At 32.4% G+C, this 25,325-nt stretch overlaps 4 protein-coding genes across 4 annotated transcripts; 1 reads left to right on the top strand and 3 right to left on the bottom strand.

Moving 5' to 3' along the window:
* Nucleotides 1-2,727: 2,727 nt before the first annotated feature.
* Nucleotides 2,728-3,441, bottom strand: TRIADDRAFT_14791 (uncharacterized protein; the record flags this gene model as incomplete). Its single annotated transcript, XM_002111258.1, has 1 exon — nt 2,728-3,441. A coding segment is annotated over one exon (714 nt), but the record flags the coding sequence as incomplete, so codon positions are not given.
* A 4,381-nt stretch (nt 3,442-7,822) lies between these two features.
* Nucleotides 7,823-9,209, bottom strand: TRIADDRAFT_55115 (uncharacterized protein; the record flags this gene model as incomplete). The annotated part of the gene is made up of 2 exons (XM_002111257.1): nt 7,823-7,874; nt 8,530-9,209. The coding sequence occupies 2 exons, from the start codon at nt 9,207-9,209 to the stop codon at nt 7,823-7,825; spliced, it is 732 nt and encodes a 243-aa protein (XP_002111293.1).
* A 10,582-nt stretch (nt 9,210-19,791) lies between these two features.
* Nucleotides 19,792-21,095, top strand: TRIADDRAFT_23407 (uncharacterized protein; the record flags this gene model as incomplete). The annotated part of the gene is made up of 4 exons (XM_002111716.1): nt 19,792-19,980; nt 20,176-20,293; nt 20,555-20,656; nt 20,731-21,095. Coding segments are annotated over 4 exons (774 nt in total), but the record flags the coding sequence as incomplete, so codon positions are not given.
* Nucleotides 21,096-21,722: 627 nt separating this feature from the next.
* Nucleotides 21,723-23,816, bottom strand: TRIADDRAFT_55113 (uncharacterized protein; the record flags this gene model as incomplete). The annotated part of the gene is made up of 7 exons (XM_002111256.1): nt 21,723-21,787; nt 22,159-22,240; nt 22,437-22,475; nt 22,521-22,591; nt 22,885-22,957; nt 23,582-23,632; nt 23,784-23,816. The coding sequence occupies 7 exons, from the start codon at nt 23,814-23,816 to the stop codon at nt 21,723-21,725; spliced, it is 414 nt and encodes a 137-aa protein (XP_002111292.1).
* Nucleotides 23,817-25,325: the final 1,509 nt, after the last annotated feature.

The raw sequence follows: 25,325 nt of genomic DNA, 5'->3' as shown, positions 1-25,325 counted from the left end.
AATTTCGACTATTTACTATAACGGAAAGTTTTTTGTATGAAGATTGCGTTATTGCCTATTTTAATAATCATTTAGCATATTAAATGCTTTTAAAGGCCATGTAATGTGTTTAGAGATTGTTCTGTATTGGTACTTTGATTATGCATACTCGCATAAATTGATAGCAAATAGTGATGATTAAAAATATCTCGTATGACATAATACGTGGTACCCTAAGTTAAGAGATGTTTTGCATAAATTATCAGAAACCGTGTAAGCAGATAAATGATGAGGATTGGATGTTCAATACTATTTAATGGTATGCGCGAAAATCATGAGATCATTTCCAGATCCAGATGTTTATAGGAATTGGACCATGCCATATTTACTTACGTAACATAAGATTTTTTTCGTATAACCTGATTTTAAATAAATTCAAGTTATTAATCAATTCGTGGGTTAATTTATGAATCTAAATAAAACAGATCCAAATACCGCTACACTACGGTAGTTATTACATATGCGTGAGATAGCCCATGTATGCGTACATATACTACATGTGGTAATGATGTGAAACTTTACAGTATTTCATTTCTTAAGCTCGTTCGTGTACACAAATGCTCTTTATTTACTCTAACCTAATCTTTGTTAGTATAATTGTTATGGTATTACTTGCTAAATAAGGTGATTAGTAAAGTTCGTACTGTAATGTTATCAAGATAGAAAGTAACTGCTTTCGTGATAAACTATAGCGGATAAAAATTAGGCAGTACAAACTAATGTGATAAAATATTACAAGAATGACAAGTTGCAGAAAAGGATTAGCCTTGACACTTCGATTAGATATCGTTTATGCATTCAATTTGCATAGATTAATTAATTATTAATCAATTATAGTAGATCAATACAGTAGTTTCCAAAACAGAGCATTCTAGAAGTTTTTCGTGTCAATCACCTTAAAGCCGTTTGCAACGAATAACAAATAGCATAAGAACAAATATTAATTGAAAAACATTTTATTTTAAGCTGCCGTTATCTAAGCCTTGTCAGCTAACGACAAAACGTAAGATATCATTTCTTCCCAACATTTGTAGGTGTAACCAGATAATCAATTGATTTAAAATTGTTAAGAGTATTGAATACGCATATATGATATTATAATCAACGATCTTATTGACATTTGTATATATGAGCATGCTTAACCTTCAAACAGTTAAGAAACTTATAAGCGATTACAGAAAGTTTTGCATAAATTGAACTACAGGGAAAAAGTATATCATGTGAAAAATTGTAACTCTAGATGCTGCATGTACTTAAATGCAAAAGATAGTAGCATGTATATGAGTTGACTAATGATGTATAAAATCATAGCAATCCTAAAATTTCTGTAAATGATTATAGAAGAGGAATATCGATCTTAGTTTCTAATTGCAAAAGAGCAGCTATACTGTAGTAGCTTAAGCAGGTTGGTATACATATTTAAAACTTATTTGGTTATCGCAATAGTTATTAGCTATTCTAAGTTCAAACAGCAACTGTAACACGGTAAAAAAGAAAACAACATACAACTGATACAGTGGATAATTGTAAGCGTTGAAATGTGATCAAATTATTACAACTTGTATGGGATTAATAGCATAACTGAGGAGTTATTTTGTAGACACAAAGAAGTTGTAAATTCTATCACTTTGTTTTAATCTAAGTGAAACAAGTAGATATATCTAGGATTGAATTATTGTACTCGTATGATATAAAACATGGATATTTATAGGTTGCTATAGATACTTTGAAGATTAGATGGTAAAATCTATAACATCGGTGGCGACGTTATGAAAGAACTTGTGCTTTCATCCAACCATCCTTCTTCTGCGTTGAATTCTATCATAAGATGATAGTATTCATATAGACTCTATTTATTAGCAATATGCTATCTACGATCTGTTCATAAAATGATACTTTTTAACTTTATCGCTCAAAAAAAATTTACGATGATTTCTCATTTGCGTTATACAATTTAAAAGATTGTACATAACTACTAGACTCTTCATCCTTTACACTGTGTAAGCGATTAGTACCTGCATATGTGTCACTAATAGATTCTTTTCGCTGATATTACGATGCATTTTCGTTAATTGCTGATACTTTTTGACTTAACATATGACCCTGGATCGTTTCCAACTGTTGCTTTCGGCGTCGGCTTCGACGACGTTGTAGTTTCTCCTGTAAACCTTGATCTGCACGTTGACGATTATAGTCTTGTATTCTTTCAAATTCGGCAACATCTTCTTCATGCTTTTTACGTAAACTTTCGATATTACCAAATAATTCTTCTTGTGTTGGAGGTGGTGCTAAGTCGGATAATGGCACAGGTGCAACATCCGGTCTATGATCATCATCTATTTGTTGCGCATTATCGGCAATGATGGAATTTTGGTTGATTTCTTGTTCAGTTACCGAAAATTCTGGTGCTGGCGGTGCTTGTTCAGTGCTTGCTATTTCTTCCTCACTTTGTGGTACAGGTTCAGCTTCGATAATAATGGCTTGATCAATTATCTGATCGTGATGTTCAAGCTTGGATTCTTCATTTTCGATTTGGTTTGATATTAAAATACTTGCAATAAAATCGCTTCCAATAATAGCACGTGCCTTATTTTCCAGTAATTGCAAGCGTTCCTCGCGCAGCATACGGCTAACTTCATCATATTCGCTTGTGGCTTTTCCAAAATCTTGCTCGATAGTCTGGGTTAATACTTGATTACTCCATTGGTTAAGGTGGCTGCATTTTTTGAAATAGTCATTTAGACGCACTTGGACTTGCTCATATGTTGTTGGATTTTGAGCATCATTAAAGATAGAATTAATTGACTCCATCAGATGATTTGTAAATTCTGCCCCGACATATGGCAATTGTATTTGCGGTAGATAGCGGTATGCGTTATTAATATTTTGTAATGATGCTATTAAATTATTTCTTGTTTCAGCAATCATTTTATAGCGTACATGAAATTGTTGATAGTGAATTGTACGTAACTGATGCCAGCGCTGAACTCCAAAATTAAGCTGGTTGGTAGCATGGTTTAACAAGAAACGAGCACATTGCCAGCGATAGCGTGCAGCTGCAACGCGTTGCTTGCGATCTTCCATCATTTCGAGGTCTAATTCTAATCGGTATTCTTTCTCGCTACCGTATTTTCCATTGAAGATTCGCTCTAACAGTTCCGATTGCTGCTCGCGCAAAGATTTCAATTCTTGCATGCCCTTTTCAGCGTCTTGGAATTCACGTTGTAAGGTTTGATGTTGATGTTTTAAAGCATCTAATTCTTTATCAGCCACCTCTTGACGATTTAATGCTTCAACATATTCACGCTGCTCTTTATCCACGGCGGCAACATGTTGAGCTTGGTTAATGAATAAAGCCTTGACAGATGGGTTTTGTATTTGAATAACATCGTTGTATTCTTTAACACTATTAAAAAAAACATGTTGAAATTAAGTGATTAGTGAGAGCAATTAATTCAATCACAATTTGTTACTTATAATGTTGCCTTTATATTGTGTAATTTAAACTACAGAAGCCAAAAGAATGCATACTGCAACAGATGATAGCATTGACAATTAACCAAAATATTTAAGGATGACTCACAACGAAACTATACACATACGCGTACGGGCATAAAATTATTATCAGATATAAGTATAGTTGATATGAATGCATATTAACTGTTTGGGTTGGAATAAGCTATACATAGCAATAATGTGCAAATGAAGCATTGAAACTCCAATATAATATCGCTGCTTAGTAGTATATTAGCTAGCAGTATATCAAATAGTTGCGTATTCAACCGTACATAATCCTGCGAACACCAGCACTATTTAAACAATTTTGGAGCAGCATAGGGATAATTTGTAAGAATTCAATCGAAAGAAAGAAATTAAACGACATTGTTATCTATTTCGATGTATCTATGCAAGTATAGAACCTAATTCAAAATAAGACAACCTTGAAATCTGATTTTCTTCATTAGGGATTGGCTAGTTATCCAATCAATAACGTATAGAAAGAGGTATTTTATTTACTTAGCAACAGTATAGATCATATACTAATTATTCATGATATTCACTAATAGTTTTCTACGACATTTAGCTCTAGGCAATGGAATTCTAGCTCAAAAATAAATTGAATTTACAGCTCCTTTAAAAGAGGGACATAATCTATACAATTGGTAGATAATTCATATTAATTAAATCTCAATTATAATCATTTTCTCTTGCATAAAAATGGCTGTATATATTTCTGAACTATTTCCGATGTCCAACCAGTAAATAGATTACTCTTAGTGAGTAATAATCAGAATATGTTGGAAAAGGATAAAGAACCCGACAAATTTTAATAGCATAATCATGATAACCCAATACATAATATATTAACTGGTAGATGAAATAGAGAATAGAAAGAACACCTTTAACTCTTATAATACATACATTTGCCGTAAGTTTTTTTAGCAGAGATACACTTATTACGCGATGTCATTTAGTGCTATTTATAAGATTCGACTTACAGAGAAGGCTCAATTTCGATAATAAGTTTATTAAGTTTCTAAACTGAATTGAACAGTGCAATAGATAGAATCTCTACAATATCGTTTAACCTCCACAACAACTCGATAATCAATTTTAGTTACTCTGATCGAATATATTGTATGTTTCCTTGAGTAAATTTGATATTGCTTGTTATCAATTCTACACGGTAAATGAATTGGTAATTTAGTTTTGACTTACTAATGAAATAGTAAAATTTTAAGAGGGTTTAGGAATCGCTTTTATTAACCGCTTTACGCATGTAATAAATAAATTATTTACTTTTCTATCAATTGCTGATTTGTATCATACTCAGGAAAAATCAAGGGATTTTTAGTGTAACCATTTATAAATTAGACGAATTAAAGATTTTGCTCCATGAATTTTAAGAAGGATTCAGTCGTTATTCTTAATTGCCGAGGTTATAGATTAATTCGTGATTTGATCGTATGCCGAAGCATAATTCTGTTTCATTTCTACCAGTTACTTTATTTGAATTTGTTATAAGTCGGATGAAATGGATGGTTTAGCTTTCTATTAGAGCAGGATATAGTAAATAAGATTCCATAACAATAATTTAATTTTCTCCTTAATGAATAAACTAGAACATTCCATCGCCTCGCTGACATTGATACTATTCCCATAAAGAAAACTAATACTCTAAACTATTACTTCGAACGACATACAATCATGATATCTACGCAATGAAGTTTTCCAAAAGGGCAATTATTCACAGATTCTATTCAATGGTACCATTTGCACAATAGTAATATGCATTCAAACTAGGGAAAGGCGCTTTTTCGATATTATTGTACTATACTTTGTTAATAATACCTATTTATTTGATCTTCTTCCTATGTGCATACTAATATGTGTATTCGTTAAAGATGATTCCATGGTAACGCCTGAGTTCTCTACGTTCAGCAATGGAACTAGCAGCAATTAAGTTATGTAAGTTTGTGGGAGTGATTATTCGGTTAGTGTTTGACTATTTATGAAGATTTTAAAGTTCTATTTCAATCTATTTTTTTTTTTAATAAAATTACGATGCAATCATTGCTTGATTCTGGTAGGAGATTAATTTTTATGTAGGACCCACTGATCATTAATTGAAATTAAATTTCAGAATTAAATTATCATTTTTTGACCATATAGGACGTCTGAAATCAACATGACTCTCCTAATTTGTTACTTTGGTAGTTTAATTTTAGTATAGAGCCAATTCACTGTTAAAGTGTATTACACGATTATTTTTCAAAGCAAATTCACCGTCTTTGGTATATAATAAAAATATTCTTTTAGATAAAATTAACTAGCTTGTGTGTGGTTATCGATTCTTTATAGTCGCTGAGTGTGGGACGTAAGATTTTCAGAGACGTTTTAGAAATTGTTTAAGAGCTAGACGTTAAGTAAATAGAAGCACGTAAATGTATTGGTGCGGTAGTTATTTGCTTTAGCGTTCGGTTAATTCAGTAAATCAGTATAAATTTTAGATGAGGTTTATTCACCATATTAGAATTGACCTTAAGTAATAAGAAATCATTTTGATAGTGGATGGAAAATAGTTTTTCTACGGCAGATTTAATGATCTATTTGCTAATGCCTTAATGAATTGCATAAATTGATAGTAATTGTCTGCTCGACTATGATTTCCAAGGCAAATACAATAATCGTGTTACGGTTGCCTTTATCATATTTTGTCCTTAATAAAATAGCTATTTGATTTAAAGTATGATTTGCAGTATTGTTACTTTAAAATAATTTATTTAAAGGGGTTGATGAATACAAATGAAATTGGCTTGGATAATAGATGACGTAGAATGATAATAAACTCGTTAGAAACGCTGATTATTTTTCATCACTGGATTGTCGAACAATATCCACTATACCTATCTCGGCAATTATAATGTAACGGTATTGTGATTGTTTTTCTTATTCAAGAATAATATAAGAGAATATTTGGATAGAATCAGAGCCTCTTGTCTATTTTCATAGACGTAATGACAGACAATGTTAGATCAAATACTTTCATCGTCGTCGCGAGATATCTGATTTTAATCGAAAAACAAAAATCGTCTTTTTATGTATATCCAATTAATGTACTTCTCTCTATATTGAATTTGAATTACGACTTAAACATACGAGTATTAACCTTCAATTTCATCCGACAGATATTTTTTCGTATATATGTGCACGAGTTCCAATAAATGGAACTTAATCGATGCTGACTGTATCAATGTTCATCATTATAACGTTTTATTAACTGTAAAAAAAGTCTTCCTACATAGTATGGCGATAAGCTAATTGCTATTTTATAGACTACGTGCTTTTAACATATGATAGTGATAACAATGTAATTCATGATTATCGACCGATCAAACTAGTCATTTTAATTGGCTATCAAAATATGAAGGAAATGTCTACGGGGGACAATTTTATTTTATTTTATTCAGCCGTAGTAATGAATATTGTATTAAAATGCAACCGATTTGTTTATTTTTTGAACAAGAGATGCGGAAACGACAGATGCAAGGAGTTCCATCTTTCGATTAATAAATTTGGTATTTAAAGAAGCGATTCTACTACTGTATTAGCTACTATACCTCAAATCGATTCTTTAGAAAGAATCTGTTAATTGACTAGTTGTAATAGTAAGTCAGCAAGACTAAATATTCGTATAAATATGCTAAAGTAATCTGTAATTTTAGGAAGTAAATCTGATGATGTTACTTCATATGATTAATGATAATGAAAAATTGAAAATGATTTGACAGTTTCTAATTCGATCTAAATCTCACTATCTCTTAGCTACTACATAAGGATTTTCTTCTATAGTATAATGAAGCACATTTGTTTACGTGGTCAAATAACCTTAGCAGCCCATTTGATTGAGCCTTTCCCCACCCCTCGTTGTTCGTCTTCCTCATCCGTGAAATAGAATAAACTTCAAAGAATTTTCTTTCAAGTGGGGTACAGGTCTTGAGTAACGCTATTTATCGCTCGTAGAGCACGGCATGATTTTACATGATTGATTATACAGTTGTTTACAGCTATTAAGATACTTATTAAATAGATTTATTGACTGTGAGTTCGATCGAATGTTGATGAATATTCGATTATATCTACTATCGTATTTTGTTAACAAAATGAGCGTTTTTCTTCGTGTTTGATTCTAAATTAGCCCTTACCTAACAATTGTATTGATATTATTATGATATTATGTCGTTATTACACTATCCCATTTAGCTTTCCATTAGTACGGTAATCAGTAAGATCTTTTCCCCATATTTTTATTATATTTCGTAATTTCTCGTAGTCTGTTATTATATATTTGATAACAAGGTTTATCTACAAATGGGCAGCTTAGTCTGGAATAAATAATTAAGTGGGCAAGGTAATTCCGGTGATAGAATAGCGGGTATGAGATAAAATATCAAAGATGAAAATAGTAAAGTTCAAAACTAAGAATTATTGATATCAACACAGCATAGATCAGAAAAGGGTCTATAAAACTGTTGTAATCTTTGCTATAAATGGATTTAAATAGTTCTTGACGTAGCTACTATAATACTATAAATGAAATTGGACTCAATAAGGTAAGTAGTAGACGCTGCCTTATGTCCTACTATCCTTTTGAACTTAGGAGTAAGAACACAGGATAGAACAATGATAATGTAGGATGGTAGAATATGAATTTAGTACAATTTCTATCTACTTTAAGACATCGAAATATTTTCAGATAATATTTGATATTACAAGTGAGAGACTACTATGAGGAAGAGCGTATGCTTAGAGATTTGTCACAATAAAAATGTGTGAGAATTAACGTAAAGATTGGGCGTTCCAGAAAATCATAAAGTGCTAAAGATATGCATAAATTATACGCCTGTTGATGCCATATCCAGATTTAAATTCAAAATTCAAATTATTTTTAAGAGACAAAGCTAAATAGAATAGAGGTATCGAACTTACGTTTGTCTCTTTAAATCTTCTAACTTTTTAGTAGCTACTTGGATATTTTCTTGTAATACTTTCATGTTTGAATGGCTGTGATCTAATTTCTGATGACTGTAAGTTTTCTTCAGGCGAATAATTTGTTCTTCGAAAATCATGTATTGTTTAACCACTTCCTCGTATACATCAACAGGTTCAATATCTTCATAATCTTCATCACTATCATTGCCTTGATGGGAGGCTTTACTATCGAATTGTGGTGGAGGTGTTGCTTTTCTACTAGGCTCATTTGTATCATCTTGTTCGTCGACGAATCGTTCTTGTTGATTTTTAGGTACTGGTGGCGTTTTAACGCGGTCTTTCACTGATGGTGTTGGCTTTTGTGGCATTTCTAGAGGAGCTGAAGGTGCTGTTGGCAATTTTTGATTATTCGATGCTGTATTTGTATCAGTCATTTCTTGATGGTTAAGATTAGCTTGTCCGACATTTTGTTCCATTGGAGGTGGTAGAAATGGTTGTTGATATTGTTGTTGCTGTTGTAGTTGCTGCTGTTGCTGTGCTCCTGTAGGGATAGTTGTATCCACTGCAGGTGATTGATAAGGATTACTAGCATTTCTACCAGTATAATCTGCCGGTGGTGATGATATAACTTGAGCCGGTGGGCCTTTAGGCGCTTCTGGAGCTATGCATGTGCCCATTGTTTGTAATAGTAAGTTTCAGTATTCTTTTTTCTCTTCAAACTATAAACCTGTCCTAACAAAGTTGGATAAAGAAAATTTAGAAAAGAGCCTAAATGTCATACGTTAATGATATTTGGGCATCATATAGAAAATATCACCCATTAGCAAGTTATTTGTCAATTAGCAAATTATTTCTATCTGCTGTTAAGAAGTTTCCATACTTTTTTGGTATGATTTTTAAGCTTTAAAAAAGCGAAATTTAAGTTGTTATGTAGAAAAATCAATTACTATATAATTTTTTAACTTTGTTGATTTAGAAAGAACACTAGTATATTATCTGTTAATGTGCAAATGGTACCGTACTGTATATTATGAAGGTAAGACTTAACTAAGTTAATTTTATTCTCTAGTTCGTAAATGAAATTTATTTGTTCTTTTAAGCGGAGGGAAATTTTGTACAATCTATTGATAAAATTTTCTATTGCAGATATCGAATGGAATAGTTCACTCGATAATATTGAGATTAGTTAGACAAAATTGATAAGAGTTTAGTGGATAAGAATTTAGAATTAAGTTGGGAAGGATGTCCATATTGATATTATCTACCCTTTTCGTTAATGTTTTTCTGAATCTATACAGTAGTTTGATGATGCTACGATCGGATAGAATTTGTTATTGATCAGGTCATGATTAGTTAATCGAGATATTACTTACGATAGCGGATAGCGATGCATCAATTGTGTTTAGTCTGGAGATGAATTAATAAAAGGTGTAGAAACAAATATTGTTCTGCTATCACTGTTTCTAATTTTTCTTCTACTCGATATAAAGTATAGTACAATTTGTTGCTGTTAGTTAGTCTAAATTCTATTAAATAAAATAAATAAGTGAAAACGATAACGGGATAAACTCGATTGTGGTTGATTCCTTAAACATCAGACTCCAAAAAATAACATTTATATTGAACCATGTTGTACAAAGAAACCTATTCTAGATAAAATTAAGAGGAAAAAAATCCTTATTTACCTTAGACCCAATTCACTTCTGACTTCAAATTCGTTTCTATAATGTTTTTTTATTCAGAAGGTGTAATCATTTAAATGCGCACCACTTAATATGATAGAATAGTAAGAAAAGTTTATGTGTTGATTCTATCACTAGGATGGAAGCTCTACCTACAAGTACAGCATTTACCATAGAAAATAGATCTATCCTGTTGCGTATAGACACGATAGGGATGTGTATGTAAATTGACATTTAATCGTAGCTTACACTATCATCTCTAATCACGGATTTATTGATGTCAATCATGATACCAATAAACTAAAAATAAATCGGTATCCAAGTGGATATGACGACAACCCGTATCAGGGGTCATTTTCATGAATCTTTCCTCAACCGTTGCTATAGTAACATGATCCATTAGCCCATTGAGATCGTATTGTACTTGATTAATTATTCCCTGACGTCATCACCCTTGGCTCAAAATAGAATCTTAACTCTTATAATTCATTGACCAAGGCTATTTCTTAGTTCAAGAATTAATCCTGTTAGATAGGCTTAATAAGTTCCTTATATTACTAATTTATATTTCATCGCGATTTTCAATTTGTTTTACAACATACTTCGATCGAACATGATCGATGATTTAGGACGATTGCAATTCTACAGCCCTTTTTTCCCTCCTTGCAATTTGCGTGAAAAAACTAATATGTGATTGAGTAAAGTTCATCCAATTATATTCTTACAATCAGTAGACGTAATAGAGCCATGCGCTCTATGAAGGGTATTTACATAAAATATGTTGATTTAAAATTTTGTTGTCTCATTGATTGCTCATAAATACTTGCTATGATGTGCTGATAACTTTGCATATAAATATGACCGAAATGCATCAGATTTGCTAACGCGTTTTATTAACATTGATAAAAGCTACAACTAACGCTAGTTGATTTGTCTCAATCAAGAGTGTTGAAATGGATATGTGAATTTATGAAAGGTGTTAGCCAATTCGGCGCATTGATGGTAATACGCTTACACTGTATTTACAGCAATGTTGGATTACTCTTTACAACGCTAAGCTAGTCATGCTATAAGCTAAACTAAATCTTTATAGGTGCCAGACCTTATCCTAAAAAGATGCCAACATTGCACACATTCTTAAAGGTACTTTACAACCGTAGTCGTTAAGCACCGTAACTCAAGCGATCGAAAGTGTATGTTTATTAATCAAGGTTTCTGAACCATTATAATGATGTATTAGAGAGAATAAGCGATCATAAATTATGCGCCTTAACGTATTTATTAATCATGAGAATTTGGCTACGAAGAAAAAAAAATTCGCTGATAGCTATGATATGCTTCACTACGTCGGCGCAAAAATGATATCGATCTCTTGATAAGAATAATATAAATACCTGTAGGTAGGAATAATTACGTATAAATTGTTGATCAGTTCCAAAATTAAGAATACACAACTTTATTAAGGATATTCATTATGAAAACAGTATTTCCAGTTGATAGAGTTATTGCAAGCTTTTAACCTATATAAAGAATTTAAAATGATATTCTAAAGTTACCTTAGGAAATGAATATAAAGAAGTCAATTAAAAACTAGATAATTGAAACATAACGTTGGTATTTTACACGGTAGTGTATGACATGTTTCCTTAGAGGTTATTGTTGAATAGAAGAAAGATTGCGGTGTTTGGAGTATGCAAATTAAATCCGTTGAATGAGGTAACAATATTACTTTGTATCATGAAGTCATTATCTGAATCTGTAGACTACCGGTAATTAAAATAAGTTCAACAATATGTTTTAACTTTTACTTAATCATGTAAGAAAAGAATTTGAGAATGATTCCTATCCAAGTAGTTAAAATTAAGTAATAATTTCTTGGTTATTTTTATGATTAGTTAATACTGCTAACGTCCCTACATTTTTAAAACCTTGTTATATCAGATCTTTTAACGTATAGCAGCATGGTATACGGATATAGCAAGACACTCTGCTACTCCAATTGACAGTCGATTATGTAACTGTAATATTACATTGCAATACAAATAATATTACTAATTATTATTTTATGAAAAGATTTTTATGTCACGTTGTTACGTCAAATTCTTTGGTATTATCGTGCTATAACTATGTAAGAGCATACTAAAATCATTGCAATTTTATCGCCGTCGTAGCCTTAATATAATTGAGAATCTTCTAAATAAAATATTATTATATAATGACCTTTTGTTTGCACAAAGGTTCTTTTATAATCAATTTATTATCTTTATGGATGAAAACACCCTTAAATGTACCGACTTGTAGCATAATTAGAAACAATATGACTACTATGAAAATTTGATTACCGTAATACAGCGATAATAATAATCTCGTTTTGAATATTCTATTGAAGTTGTTATTATATTTTTACTAATAAATTTTCAACTCTTTATTAGCTTGCAGCCGTAACTTCGATCTTGTTTTAAGGAGAATAGACCAGTTAAAGCAGCTTTTTAATAATATGCCGTAATCACGATGCAGTTGTTCTTAAAGCAACACATATTCTTTACATAATTATTATAGAAGTTTAGCGATTATCTAGAGCGTTGATTTAAAACTATATGCGCGATTAATGATAATGAGGATTAATTGATACAGCCAAAATGAAAGGGCTTCTACGCAGCAAGCTTACGTAATTCACTCTTTTTCTTAAGTAATCCTAGCTTACTAAAAATTTCTATCAACAAAGGGCATAGAACTATTAATATTTGTACTTAACTTCTGTGAATAGAAACAGTATGACATGATTAATCGGCTTCAGAGACTTTGAAGAGATGTACTATCGTTAATTTCGATATGTTTTCGTGCAACTAAAAATATTTTGTAAGAAAATTTTAATTATTTCCTATCCTTATCAGTGAATAGGATAGCAATATCACGAAGAGAATATGAATGCACTTGATATTCGAGATGATTAAATTGCATTGACAAATGTAGCCAATTTTTTAAATTTGGATTTTACGTGGACAGCCTGCTCTCTATGGAAAGATTTTTTATTTGGGTACACTTCTATTGTATATTATAGAATTACTTATGCCCAGTTTTATGCAAGACTCTAGTTATGGTTGATATAAAGTAAAGTAGTATCAAAAATTAGCTCTTTTATGATTAACAGCAGACAATGTTCCTTCTTTGTAACAATATATAGAAAATTATTTTAGTATATACCTATACTCTCGTATAAAATCAAAAAACAAAGCTGAGACAAGGTGAGTGATAAAGTAAACTCAAAGTCTTAACGCAATTTATTTCATTTAAAAGCGCTATACATTTTTATTTTAAGAATATAAATAAATTAGAGAATGAGCCGTTTAAGAATAGCAGTGAAGAAATGCAATCAGAATTATGGACTTTATCATGACGCTACTCTACACAATTTAAAGAACTGTAACGGTTTTTACCGGATTATTTAATATGGTAATGTCATTAAAATTTCGTTAAGCTAGCTATCTGTGCAAGTCTAAAATGATATAAAATGCTATTATTTAATATAGCGTAACTGCGTTTGCAGGATTATAATATATAGTGTTAATGACGTATGATACATTTGTCTTTGTCAGATAGATTGTTAGAAAGAAAAACGTTTAAATAATATTTTAAAGCGTGAAGTAGCTTTAGCACTAAATGTAGTTTATGCTGCATATAGGATGTAGCTGGGGAAAATTAGGAATCTGTCAATTGTAAATCTTCTTCAGATATTTCTTCAAAATATTAATTAAAGAATTTAATTTGGGATCAATATCGTGGAATTATATATTAAAAGTTAATGGATGTATAAATGCAAACGCAATTTAAATTATTTCATTAAGCTCGAATCAATGACGTTAGTAGTACTGGATGCGATATTTATTTTAATTCTAATTATTGTATTTATATATTACTCTTAGTATAGTATATCAGTAGTGCAAAAATATCCTGGACAGGAATATACTTGTCACATAAAGTCTCAAAATTTCCATGAATAATTGATATTTATTACGTCAAGCCATATTTTTGATTTATAGCCATATTAATGTAACATCAATCAAAGTGTTCATCATATTCGACTCATCTGTGATTATTTCGTTGCCTATTAATAAGATATTAGGTTGATGTAATTTACCTCCATTATGATGATTTAGGTTGCTGAATATTTTAGTAGTCCAAGATGTTATTAAATTTTGGTGCTATAGCTATAATTTGATTGTAACAATTCATTTTTCTTCATATTTTTAAAGAAATTCATAAATAATGAAGATTGAAATCATAAACTCGATCTGCTGAATGAATAGAAGGCGTGCATTGTATGACATCGCTATTTCGATACGTTAATCGAAATTGTTGCAATTAATTTTATATTGTTATCACTTATTTTTATCGTAATTGATTTAAATAACTAATGGTGCTATAACGCATCCAATTAAAAGATCTACCCACGTAAGGAAGTTAATTTTAACCCGAAAATGTATTTAAATTTAGTGAAGCAAATGCGTAAATTAAATTTATGGTATAGCAAATGTAGTTTTACATGGGGTGTAGTAGTCTGAGTAAGTGACGGATTATAAAAATGATTACAACAAGAAAAGAAATAAAAATATGTACATATTTTAGATTTAAAATATTGCTATACGCTGCTACATTAGCTTCTCTTCCATACTTTTTTCCATTTTCTAAAGACTTTCATTAACATTTAACACAGAAATTGGATTGAGTTATAATGCATCATGGTCATATTATATTTTTATAGTCAAATGCATATTAATTCTAAGATACTGATTTTATCCACTGCTATTCGATGCTATCGGCATATTATCAAACCTGCTCTTGGTACCGTTTCTGCTAAAATAGAAGAGTCTAATGTAATTATTAGCCATGCTAATTTTGGATCACCACCGTTGGGGGGGGTGCTTATTCCATTAATAATGGCTCATGATTGTTGACTAAAGCAATTGCTACCAATGTCTGTAACAGTGAAAAATAAATATTATAGCATGCTGGCAGTGTAGATCCTATGATCAGTATTAATTGAATAAAGTATATGGTATCTCACCATTTACGTAAATGGAAAATAATACGATTATGGAGAACATCGATAAATTATAGATAGAATAATCTCTCACCTATTCTGCTTTCCATTTTAAATAATAAATTAATCACATATAATTAAATTCTGCGATTAACTATTTATCAAGCTATTATTTTTATTGCTTTCCTCTGAATTGCTCTAATGTACTTAAACCGATCATAAAATATAACAAGCTTCAACAAGATTGATTTCGCCATCTCTACAAAACTCAAGTGACCTAAGTCATTTCAGATACATTGAGATACTTATAAAATCTCGGTGAATGATATCAATACTTATTATCAATTTATGACGCTACTATTGTTAGTGGTGTTACATTCCCTTATTGTTTGGCATCATTAGATCAGTCATACAGTTGTGCATATTAGATATTCTACTAATTATATTTCGTTCAGATAACGGTAGCTACTGTATTCGTGTTTATGTCGAGTTAAGTTTTGGCTATGTATTAATTATACATAGATTATGATTTAGATGTTGATTTGATGCTAGAATATATTCAGCTATATTTCTGATTAAATCATTTATGATCGAGTTCGTCTTAATGGTAATGACATATGATTGGTTGAATGGTCTCTAAACTGGCGTTTATGCTTTAGGATAAAAGGTTACTTTTCAAGTTACGAAATTGAAGACAGATATTCTAGTTTATAGAAGGTCATGGATAATTTAACTAATATCGATCATGCTAGTGACCATACTTCAGAAAATAAATTTTTTTACTATTTATTGCCACTGGTTGTACTTTCATTAATACTAAACAGCATTTCATGTTTTGCAATTATTCGATGTAATGATCTCCACAAAATGCTATTTGTGTTAATTTTCAATTTAGCTCTTGGCGATGTTGTCACCGCCATTGCTTTATCTTTTCATTCTGGAATTTCACTATTTGTCTTAAAGCCTAATTGGACGGCCTTTAATGTTGATACTTATTGTAGAATTTCTGGTGTTACCATTGTCGGTGGTATCACGGTCGGTATCTATACGCTGGCGGCAATTAGCATAGAACGATTTAGAATTATGGTCTTGAGAAAAAAAGATAACAACTTGGCCAGAAAAAAATGGAATCTAATTATAATGATCTTTTCGTTATGGACCCTCTCTTTTGGTTTATCTTTTCCGTATTTATATTTATTTCGAATGTATCCTCGCGAACCTTGTCGATGTGAATTATATAGTTTCAATATTCAACAATTTCGATATTATTTAATTATCTACAGTATTATTGTTTATCTTTTACCGTTAATAATGATTATCACTGCTTACATTCGAATATGGATGTATATTACACGATTCACGATTGCTAATTTAATCATTAGCAATAATAGCATAGCCTTATCCGTTCGAAATCGTCGGAAGCATATTTTTAAAATGTTAATAGTCAGTACTATGACCTTTATGATTTTTACCGCTGTTGTTATTTATGTACCAACTATGCTAGCAGCTCGAGATAAGATTACGACAGAAAATAAAGGGACTGGTCTCTTTATGATACGTTTAGGTATCATTCTCTATCTTATTTCCACTATTATTAATCCCTTGATTTATAATTATTACTGTAGCGCTTTTCGTCAAGCCTATTTTATGTATTTACCATCTTGGAACTGTTGTACCAATCCAATGTCTCCCAAAATTATGTATTACTTCCATCGATTACGTAAACCAGATGTATGCGATTAATGGCAATAAAAATTGAATCTTCATATCGCTATAATGGATTATGTAGTACTATTTTAAAATTATTTGGTCGATGCTCCAGTCCGTATCTGACAGGTCTATCAAATGGTAATACTATCTGTTAAATGAGCACATTATCGTAAACCGTCAGCAAAGCGACGGGAGTTTGTACTAGTATATATATATTATATAATACGTACAGCTCATTGGATGGATTACGCTATCATTGTCTGTAGTACTATTTTAAAATTATTTTGGTCAATGCTCCAGTCCGTAGACATAGGACGCTGGTAATTACAGTCTATAATGCATGCATATATAATATGTACAGGTCATTGAATGGATTACATTAATATCGGTGTAGTTCTTGGTATTCGTATACATACTTTTACTGTATTTTGACGGTGCAAATTTGCCTGTCCATAAATTGTCAGAGACGTACTTATCAATTACACAATTCGCTTGGCAACATGCGACCAGAGAGATATTCCTGCATCCAAAAAATCGAGTACTGTACACTGTACTGTACTGTATTGCGAATTTCCTACTTGCACTACAGTATGCTGTACTACAGTCAAGAGGCTTCCTTCTTTCCAGTTATCCGTAACAAGTTCCCGATGTACTACTGTATTTCTAGTGTACTGTACTGTATGGTACGGTGCAACTAGACACTTACAGACTGTAGTGTACAGTACAGTACTGTACAGTCCGGGAAATTTCACGGTGGGTGCACGTGCTGACCTGCGCACGTTCAGTAGTGTACTGTACAGTATATACATACAGTACTGTACAGTACTGTACACTGTACAGTACAGTATACTGGTGACTGATGGTTTGTATTGGAAATTTGAAAGATGATTCAATAACTAAATATAGTACTACGCTAAGAAATAAAATAAAAAACATCAAATGCCAATGACTCAAAGTGGTAAGGATATGCTGACGTGTATGTGCTATTCAAATTGAATGTTAGTCCTTGATAACTTCAAATCGAATGAAGGTAAAGGGCTACGCTCAATCAGCATACAGAGCTCGCCACACCCATGATATGGCTTAAGCTGCGTTATACATACTGTACTGTACTGGATGATTGGTACAGTAATAGACTAAAGTGGGTTTAACTAAGTTCCAGTCCAGTACAGTATCGGTACCGGACTGGACAAGTGGACATGTAATATCTTAATGGTCACAGGACCAGTGTACAGTGTACAGTACATGGACACTCTTTGTACTGTACAGTAAAGTCAAGTACTGTACACTGTGTCCAGGGTACTGTACACTGTACAGCACGACGCCAACGGATGCAATTGCAGTCTTTTAGCGCTGGTCACTACTGTAGTCGGTAGTTATGATTGCCTTGTTTGAGTGTCGACGTCGACTCTTTCGATCGCTGGCCTAAGGAATTGAATATTTTCAGCTGTAGGAAATAATTTTTGGATATTATTTGACTGCTCTTGCTAATAACTTCATTGACTAGCAATGTCAAATAACAAGCCATTATTACCTCAAGATGGCTCTATCGCCAGTGATACGTCAACTAGTGATACCCCAACAGATCGTGCTCATGGTATGGAACAAGTAAATAATATCCGTCGTAGTACCACCAATGAAGGCGGTAGAATAATTACAAGCGGAAATAATTTACCCGATGTCGAAGCAAGCGCAACATCGTCTACTGCTATATTCAATCGTGCCAATAGCACCGGTACTAATTCCGATAGTAGAAGTACTGCCGGTAACAATGATAAGACATGCTTTACTCTGAATTGCCTGTAGCGTAGCATTTATTCTACACTGATTACATGTTAGAAAGTCGTCAATGAAACAATTCGCAATTGAATCTAGTGCACGGACGAGTGAATATTCGCATGCCTAATTTGTTTTATATTGTAAGGGTAATCCAAACTCAAACGATCATATAATTTTCAGAGGAAGTTCCACCCAATAATACTAGCCTAGAATATATATCTGATTTGACGCAAGATGTGGCTAAGGGGCAGAATTTACATGGGTATGTCCCCTAGTACTCTAGATTTACAAATTCTATATATGGAATATACTGGACATGCTTCACGGATTAGCCTTTTTTTACAGTTGACATTTTATTCTAGTTGAGTAAATGTCCTTGTACCATTCCTTTTATACTTTCATACTGTATACAGGCATCCTTGGTAATTGACATTATTTACCTTAAAAGTAATTTTTGAAAATCTTCTGTTTTCACAGTTTAAGGTATAACGGTGATAACGATAACATCAATTTTGCGAGTCGAGAAGGGCAAGAGCTGGTTCCTGGAGAATCGTATACTATTCAAGGTATCTTCATTCTCGTAAAATTTTGAATTAGAGTATCACACTCGTATATCATTACTGTAAGGTAGTTGCTGACAGTAATCATCATACAGAAATACTGGAATAAAGGACACGTTCGAAATGTTAGGTTAACGATCGAGATATGTTTACTTGGTAGCGCTTGTCATTTGAAGTATACTGTCGAACATTTTAGTGTGCTTTTATAACATTTAGATACAGGAACGTTGTTCTATTCCTTAAGGCTAAAGGTTGTTGCGATTGAACTTTTTAACGTTTTGTCTTAGATTCGCATTACGATAATGATAGTAATAACCATCTAGACAATAATCAACTTTCTTCGCAAGAGGACCGATCAGATGATAAGGTACAATATCAGTTAATCAATGGTAATCTTTTATATGCATGGTATTGTAAATGGTCAGAGTTTCTCCTTGTTTGATGGATAATATTTTGTCAGGCTAAGGTCAAACGGGGTGGTTGGCCGAAAGGTCGTAAGCGTAAGAGATTTTCTAGTAAAGACTCAAATGCACCTAAGGCTCCACATACTGGATACGTCAGATTTCTAAATGATAGTCGTGAAAAAGTAAGAGCAGAAAATCCCGATCTGCCATTTTCTGAAATTACTAAAATACTTGGTACAAAATGGAGCTCGCTACCGATAAGTGAAAAACAGGTTTAAGCAAATTCTTATTATACTCTAGTTCGTCTTACTATTGCTTTTATAAAATAGCTCATGTTAGTCTGCTTAAACCGACCGGTCATCTTTTATGATGTCTTATATGTTTTGGTGTGTTTGTAAATTGTATTTGTTGTTGTCTTTAATTTTAGTGCGATATTTTGATTACGCATCATTTTCTTATTTGCACAGAGGTATTTAGACGAAGCTGAAAAAGATAAAGAGAGATACCTTAAAGAATTAGAGGACTATGAAAAAAGTGAGACTTATAAGACATTTGTTAAGAAGAATTCCTACAAGAGACATCGAGGTTGGTTAGCTTTATCTTGCAGCTGTGTAGTAGCAAGTCTATGCCTAGTGATATTTGGAATAATGTGTAATATTTTTGACAACAGATAGTGATAGCAGAGAACCAGGACTTTCTGAACATTCGGTAAGTTATTTATCAACTTACTGTATCAATTATATTCTTGTTGCCTAAAACATGATATAAGAGTTAGCATATAGCTTATTGTCTTAGTTTAATGTAACTGGAGGAATCTCTCACTTCATGATTATAAATAGTATCAAGGACGAAGGGAAGGGAATTATCAATCTGACAAAAGAGAGGATAACAGTGGACTTAATATTGGTACTCCAGTTTTTACTGAAGAATTCCTAGACGAGAATAAAGGTACTCAGATATATTCAGCTAAGGTTAACCTATAATTTTCAAGCTGTAATCTAGTTTCTGCTTTTAAAATGTAGCACGGGAAGTTGAATTACGTCAATTACGAAAATCTAATGCTGACTATGAGGAGCGTAACGCTATCTTGAGTAAGCATATCGAACAAATGAAAGATGCCTTGCAAAAATTAGAAAGTGAAGCGGAGCAGCAGAGAAATCATAATATATTACTGGAAAATCATTTGGAAGATTTGCGGTCATCTCTAGTACATTGCTTCACTAATATTGAAATTCCTGGGATCGATAGCCCTCCATCAATTAATACAATTGATGCATATATGAGCAAATTACATGAAGTCATACTCGAAAGTCCTCATCAGCATTCGGAGCTTTTAGGATTAATTCGAGATACTATTAGCAAAATTGATTTTCCGAGGTCGGTTTAATGTCTATTTGGCTATTGTTCGTGTGTTCTTTATGCACCGACTACATTGTAAATAGCATAGCCATGTGTATATTCGAAGTGAAAATACCAACAATCGATTGCATAGGAAGGTAGATAAAAGTTTAGACTGTGCAATGTACATAAATCAATAGCAGTCATTCGTTTGGTTTTTATCAATGCGCCTGATTTTGGCTTTAATAATTTCATAAATAACATGCTAAAATAACATAGTAGCTTGCGTAGTAATTATTACATCAACGTACGTATATACATACAGTCATACATATACTGTACATACATGGTTGTTACGGCATCATGTATACAATACTATTGGCTTTGTAAAGTAGAATGGACGTTAATAACTTCATAATTCTATTACTAGTCGGTAGTTACGTACTTATAGTTCCATTTCTACCTAGCGACCTACTATTTACTATTGGTAATAATATATTACATGCAGTTATGGTTAAGCCGTGACAAAAATATTTCAACACATCACCACGCAACCTAAAGTAATTATGATCTTATCGGCATTTTCTATATTGTATATGCCAGCTTAATTCATGCCCATAGTATGAATAATATTTTGTTAGTTTAATTATCACGTTCCGAAAAACAGCTGTAAGCATCATCTTTTGTCATTTGGATAGACAGCATTATCCAAAAGTGTCGTGTCCTTTCTGATTTTCATTTCTAAAATAGAAATAATGAAATTAATATTATTTTATCTCATTCTCTTTGTAACATTGTGAGTTGGCACTGTAGTAAAATTTATCAAATAAAACGTGGTCGTTAATTCTAATGTACAGTATTCATGAAGATTGGGCGTTTGAAATAAAGTAATAAAGACTACGGTTACTTTCGATATATTATAAATGTAAGCAAGCATTAAATTGCAAAACTTTAGATTTAAAGCAATTATGTTTACAGAATGCAGTGGAAATATCAATCCTACGATGGAAGGATATAATTTTTGCTTTCAACGTAAAGATAGTGTACATGAGAAGCATGCTATATTTCGTCAAAATTTAGATTTACACTAATTGTACTTAAAGTAAATTTACCATAGTTTCCTGTATTGTTTAGTTGACATTGGACAGTCTTATGTTTCAGTAAGTAATTTACTTCTTCTCCAAGCTTGATTAGCTATGCAGATATGAATATAATAGAATAAATATTATATTTAAATTCTTTTTCTGCCGATGATAAGCATTTAAGCTTTGCTAGCAAATCCTATATGTCATTTAGATGATATAAGTTTGCCTTTTATACTTGTAATACGCGTATATCGCCTTTAGAAAGGGAGAGCAATTATAATTGTAAATTATGTATTAGTTATTACCTGGTTGTGAAGCAGCTTATTTAAGAAATTAAAAATTGGCTACAGATGATGAAAGAATATAGAATAAGTTATATTTTTACTAACATTTTTAATCTTTTCGGGGTCAGCTTCATTTTTGTTCTCTAAAAATCCATGTCTCAATTTCTGCAAGGAAACTAATTGGGAGGTAACAAAGATAGAACAAAAATAGTCATTGCCTGATGAGTTTTTAAATATACTATACTATGCAGTAGTAGAGGTTGCAAATAGAATAGTGAGTGTACTAGCAGTTTCATTAGTTCTATTGACTATAAAATAAAATATTATTTCGATACTGTATTCTCCACTGTAGGTAAAGTAACAGCTCAAGTACAGGAAGGATTTAATGTGTGTTGCAGTATATACGAGTACAATAGTGAACGTGCACGTACAGTAAGTATGTACAATAATTGAAATCGTTATTACTCACCTGTAAGTGCTACTTGATCACCATGGAATAATTCTTGTCTAGTGCGATATAGTGACCGATATAGGCCTACTACCTGAAAAAATTAAAATGAATATAGGTTTTAATTTCAATCATTGTAACAGATGTGGTATTTAGTAGACGAAGTATTACAAGGGAACCCTAATGGTATAATACAATCACTATCTTTCGAATGCATCCTTGAGTACTTAAAATATCTCATGTGATGTCAGTGTTAACAAGACTAAACACGCGTATAAAGTGTTTTGCATCAGTGGTAGCAGAAGGATTTGAGGCGCTCTAGTCAAAAGGGAATTTCATCGCTTTACAGCTAAGTACAGTAACCATTGATCACTAAATATGCAGTAGTAACCCATGACCATATCATAAACAATTGCCCATGCTGTACAACGTACATGTACAATAAATCATCCACGAAATACAAAAAGCGCCAACAGAACACTGAGCGTAGCAATGTACTGTATAATTACTACAATGTATAACATACTCGCATATAAATTGAACATAGTGTATACTGCTGAAGTCTTTCTTTGCAAATTTGATCTCGTAAGGGAGTGTACTGGTATTTCTGCAGTGTGGATAGTCTGCTGTCAGAAAATTGCAGTGACTTTATTACATAAATCAGATCGGAATTGAGATGGCTACATTTCGTTTTGTTAAGTCATTTTTCCGTACTAACCTTCAAACGAAGTTCGGAAGCTGCAGCCATCATTCTTTGAATATCTGGAAACTATAATCCATTTGGAAAGTGTCAAGTGTCCATCATCACTATATCGCAACGAGCAAAGAGTGTCCTGTAGGTTATGTGCAGTACAGTGTACAGTAGAGTATGTTAAGTTGTACAATGTACACAGTACTGTACACTTACTTTGAAAAAATACCTGGATTGGACACTCCTTTGGACGGACAGACATTTAGCCTACTTTGGTTAACAAATTGTGTCAAACGCTTCATTATGACAGCACTTTACACTAGTAAGCAGACAGTCGATTCTAAATGGACTGATTTTTTTCTAAATGAAGTAATTATAGTACAGTATATATATTGTATTCCATTGGCTGTTACTAAGCTCTGCGGATTCAGCGGATCCAGTGAAATAGAATTGATCCCTAATTTACAGTATATGTTATTATTCTTCTAATCTTGTTCCGTTATAAATTAAAAATTTTATCGTGGTATTATCGCGTCCAGAAACGGACTAAATTATACTGAATGGTAACTTTGATTCAATGGCTAGTATTATCGCTTACACAAACAGGCTAGATGATAGCAATTTTGATTCAATGAATCCTGGACACAGCACCGATTCACAGTACAATAATGTTCGCAGGCGTACTGTAAAGCAGTGCTCGATATAATCCTATTGTTGATTTAAATGGATGCGTACTTGATTTATAACAGGACAGTCATGGACTACTAAAAACGAACTACAGCACTGCTTTACGACAGAAAGGTAGTCCAAGCCTCCATGGTTCAGTCGTTAAAATACTTGTGTATTTTTCTACAATTTATATTTGGTGTAGATGGTAAGTGCTGGCTTTGAGCTTTTACAGTAGGTTCGATTCGGATCATGATTGAAACTCAAGTGGAGCAGGGGAAGAGATTAGGTGATTTAGCAGAGTAAATGGGGGCCATATTGACAAGTTGATATACTGTACAGTATTATGAATTTGACACACAGACGACCACAAACTTCAATGGTTGATATTATTCGTATGAATGAGTGAAAAGACGTGTACGGATTCGACTAGATTGGACCAATCACCATTCGCCACATCACTTCTCGTACTGTACAGTACTGTACACTGTACAGTACAGTATACTGTACAGTACAGTCTGATTAGTTTCGATGGCACCCTGAAAAGATATACTGTACTGTAATTGTGGAAGTTAAATCAAGCCCAAACTAGATCAATTCTACAGTATATGCAGTTGTAGCCTAATGTGGACATATCCTTCTACGGGTATATGTAAATATTATACAGGAATCTCAACGGAATACAAGCGAAGGGGTGCCATCGAAAATAACAGTTCAGTGTACAGTGCACTGTTCATACTTCATAGTGACACAGGAATCAACCAACACTCAAGCGTCAAGTGCAAACTGCACAATGTGCTACTGTACTGTCCAGTACAATATACTGTACTGTATACTGTAGTACAGAGTGGAAAGTACTGTACAGTACTGTACATGCAGTACTGGTACAGTATACAGTGTACAGTAGTACAAGTAACAACAGCCGTACTGTAGAGTTCTATACTATCCCTTTCCAAAGGTACGCTACTGTACGATACATGACAAAAAACAAAACTAGTCAAACAATATCCATTATTTCAATAATTTCATTGAATAACCCAGAGTTATATCATTTAGCTGGTGTAGTTGCACATAGTGCAGCAGTAATCCGTAGTATACTATACTT

This window comes from Trichoplax adhaerens, genomic scaffold, assembly GCF_000150275.1.
Source record: "Trichoplax adhaerens TRIADscaffold_4 genomic scaffold, whole genome shotgun sequence".
Lineage (NCBI taxonomy): Eukaryota > Metazoa > Placozoa > Uniplacotomia > Trichoplacea > Trichoplacidae > Trichoplax > Trichoplax adhaerens.
Note: the sequence above shows the minus strand (reverse complement) of the source record. Positions and strands in the feature narration are given on the sequence as shown.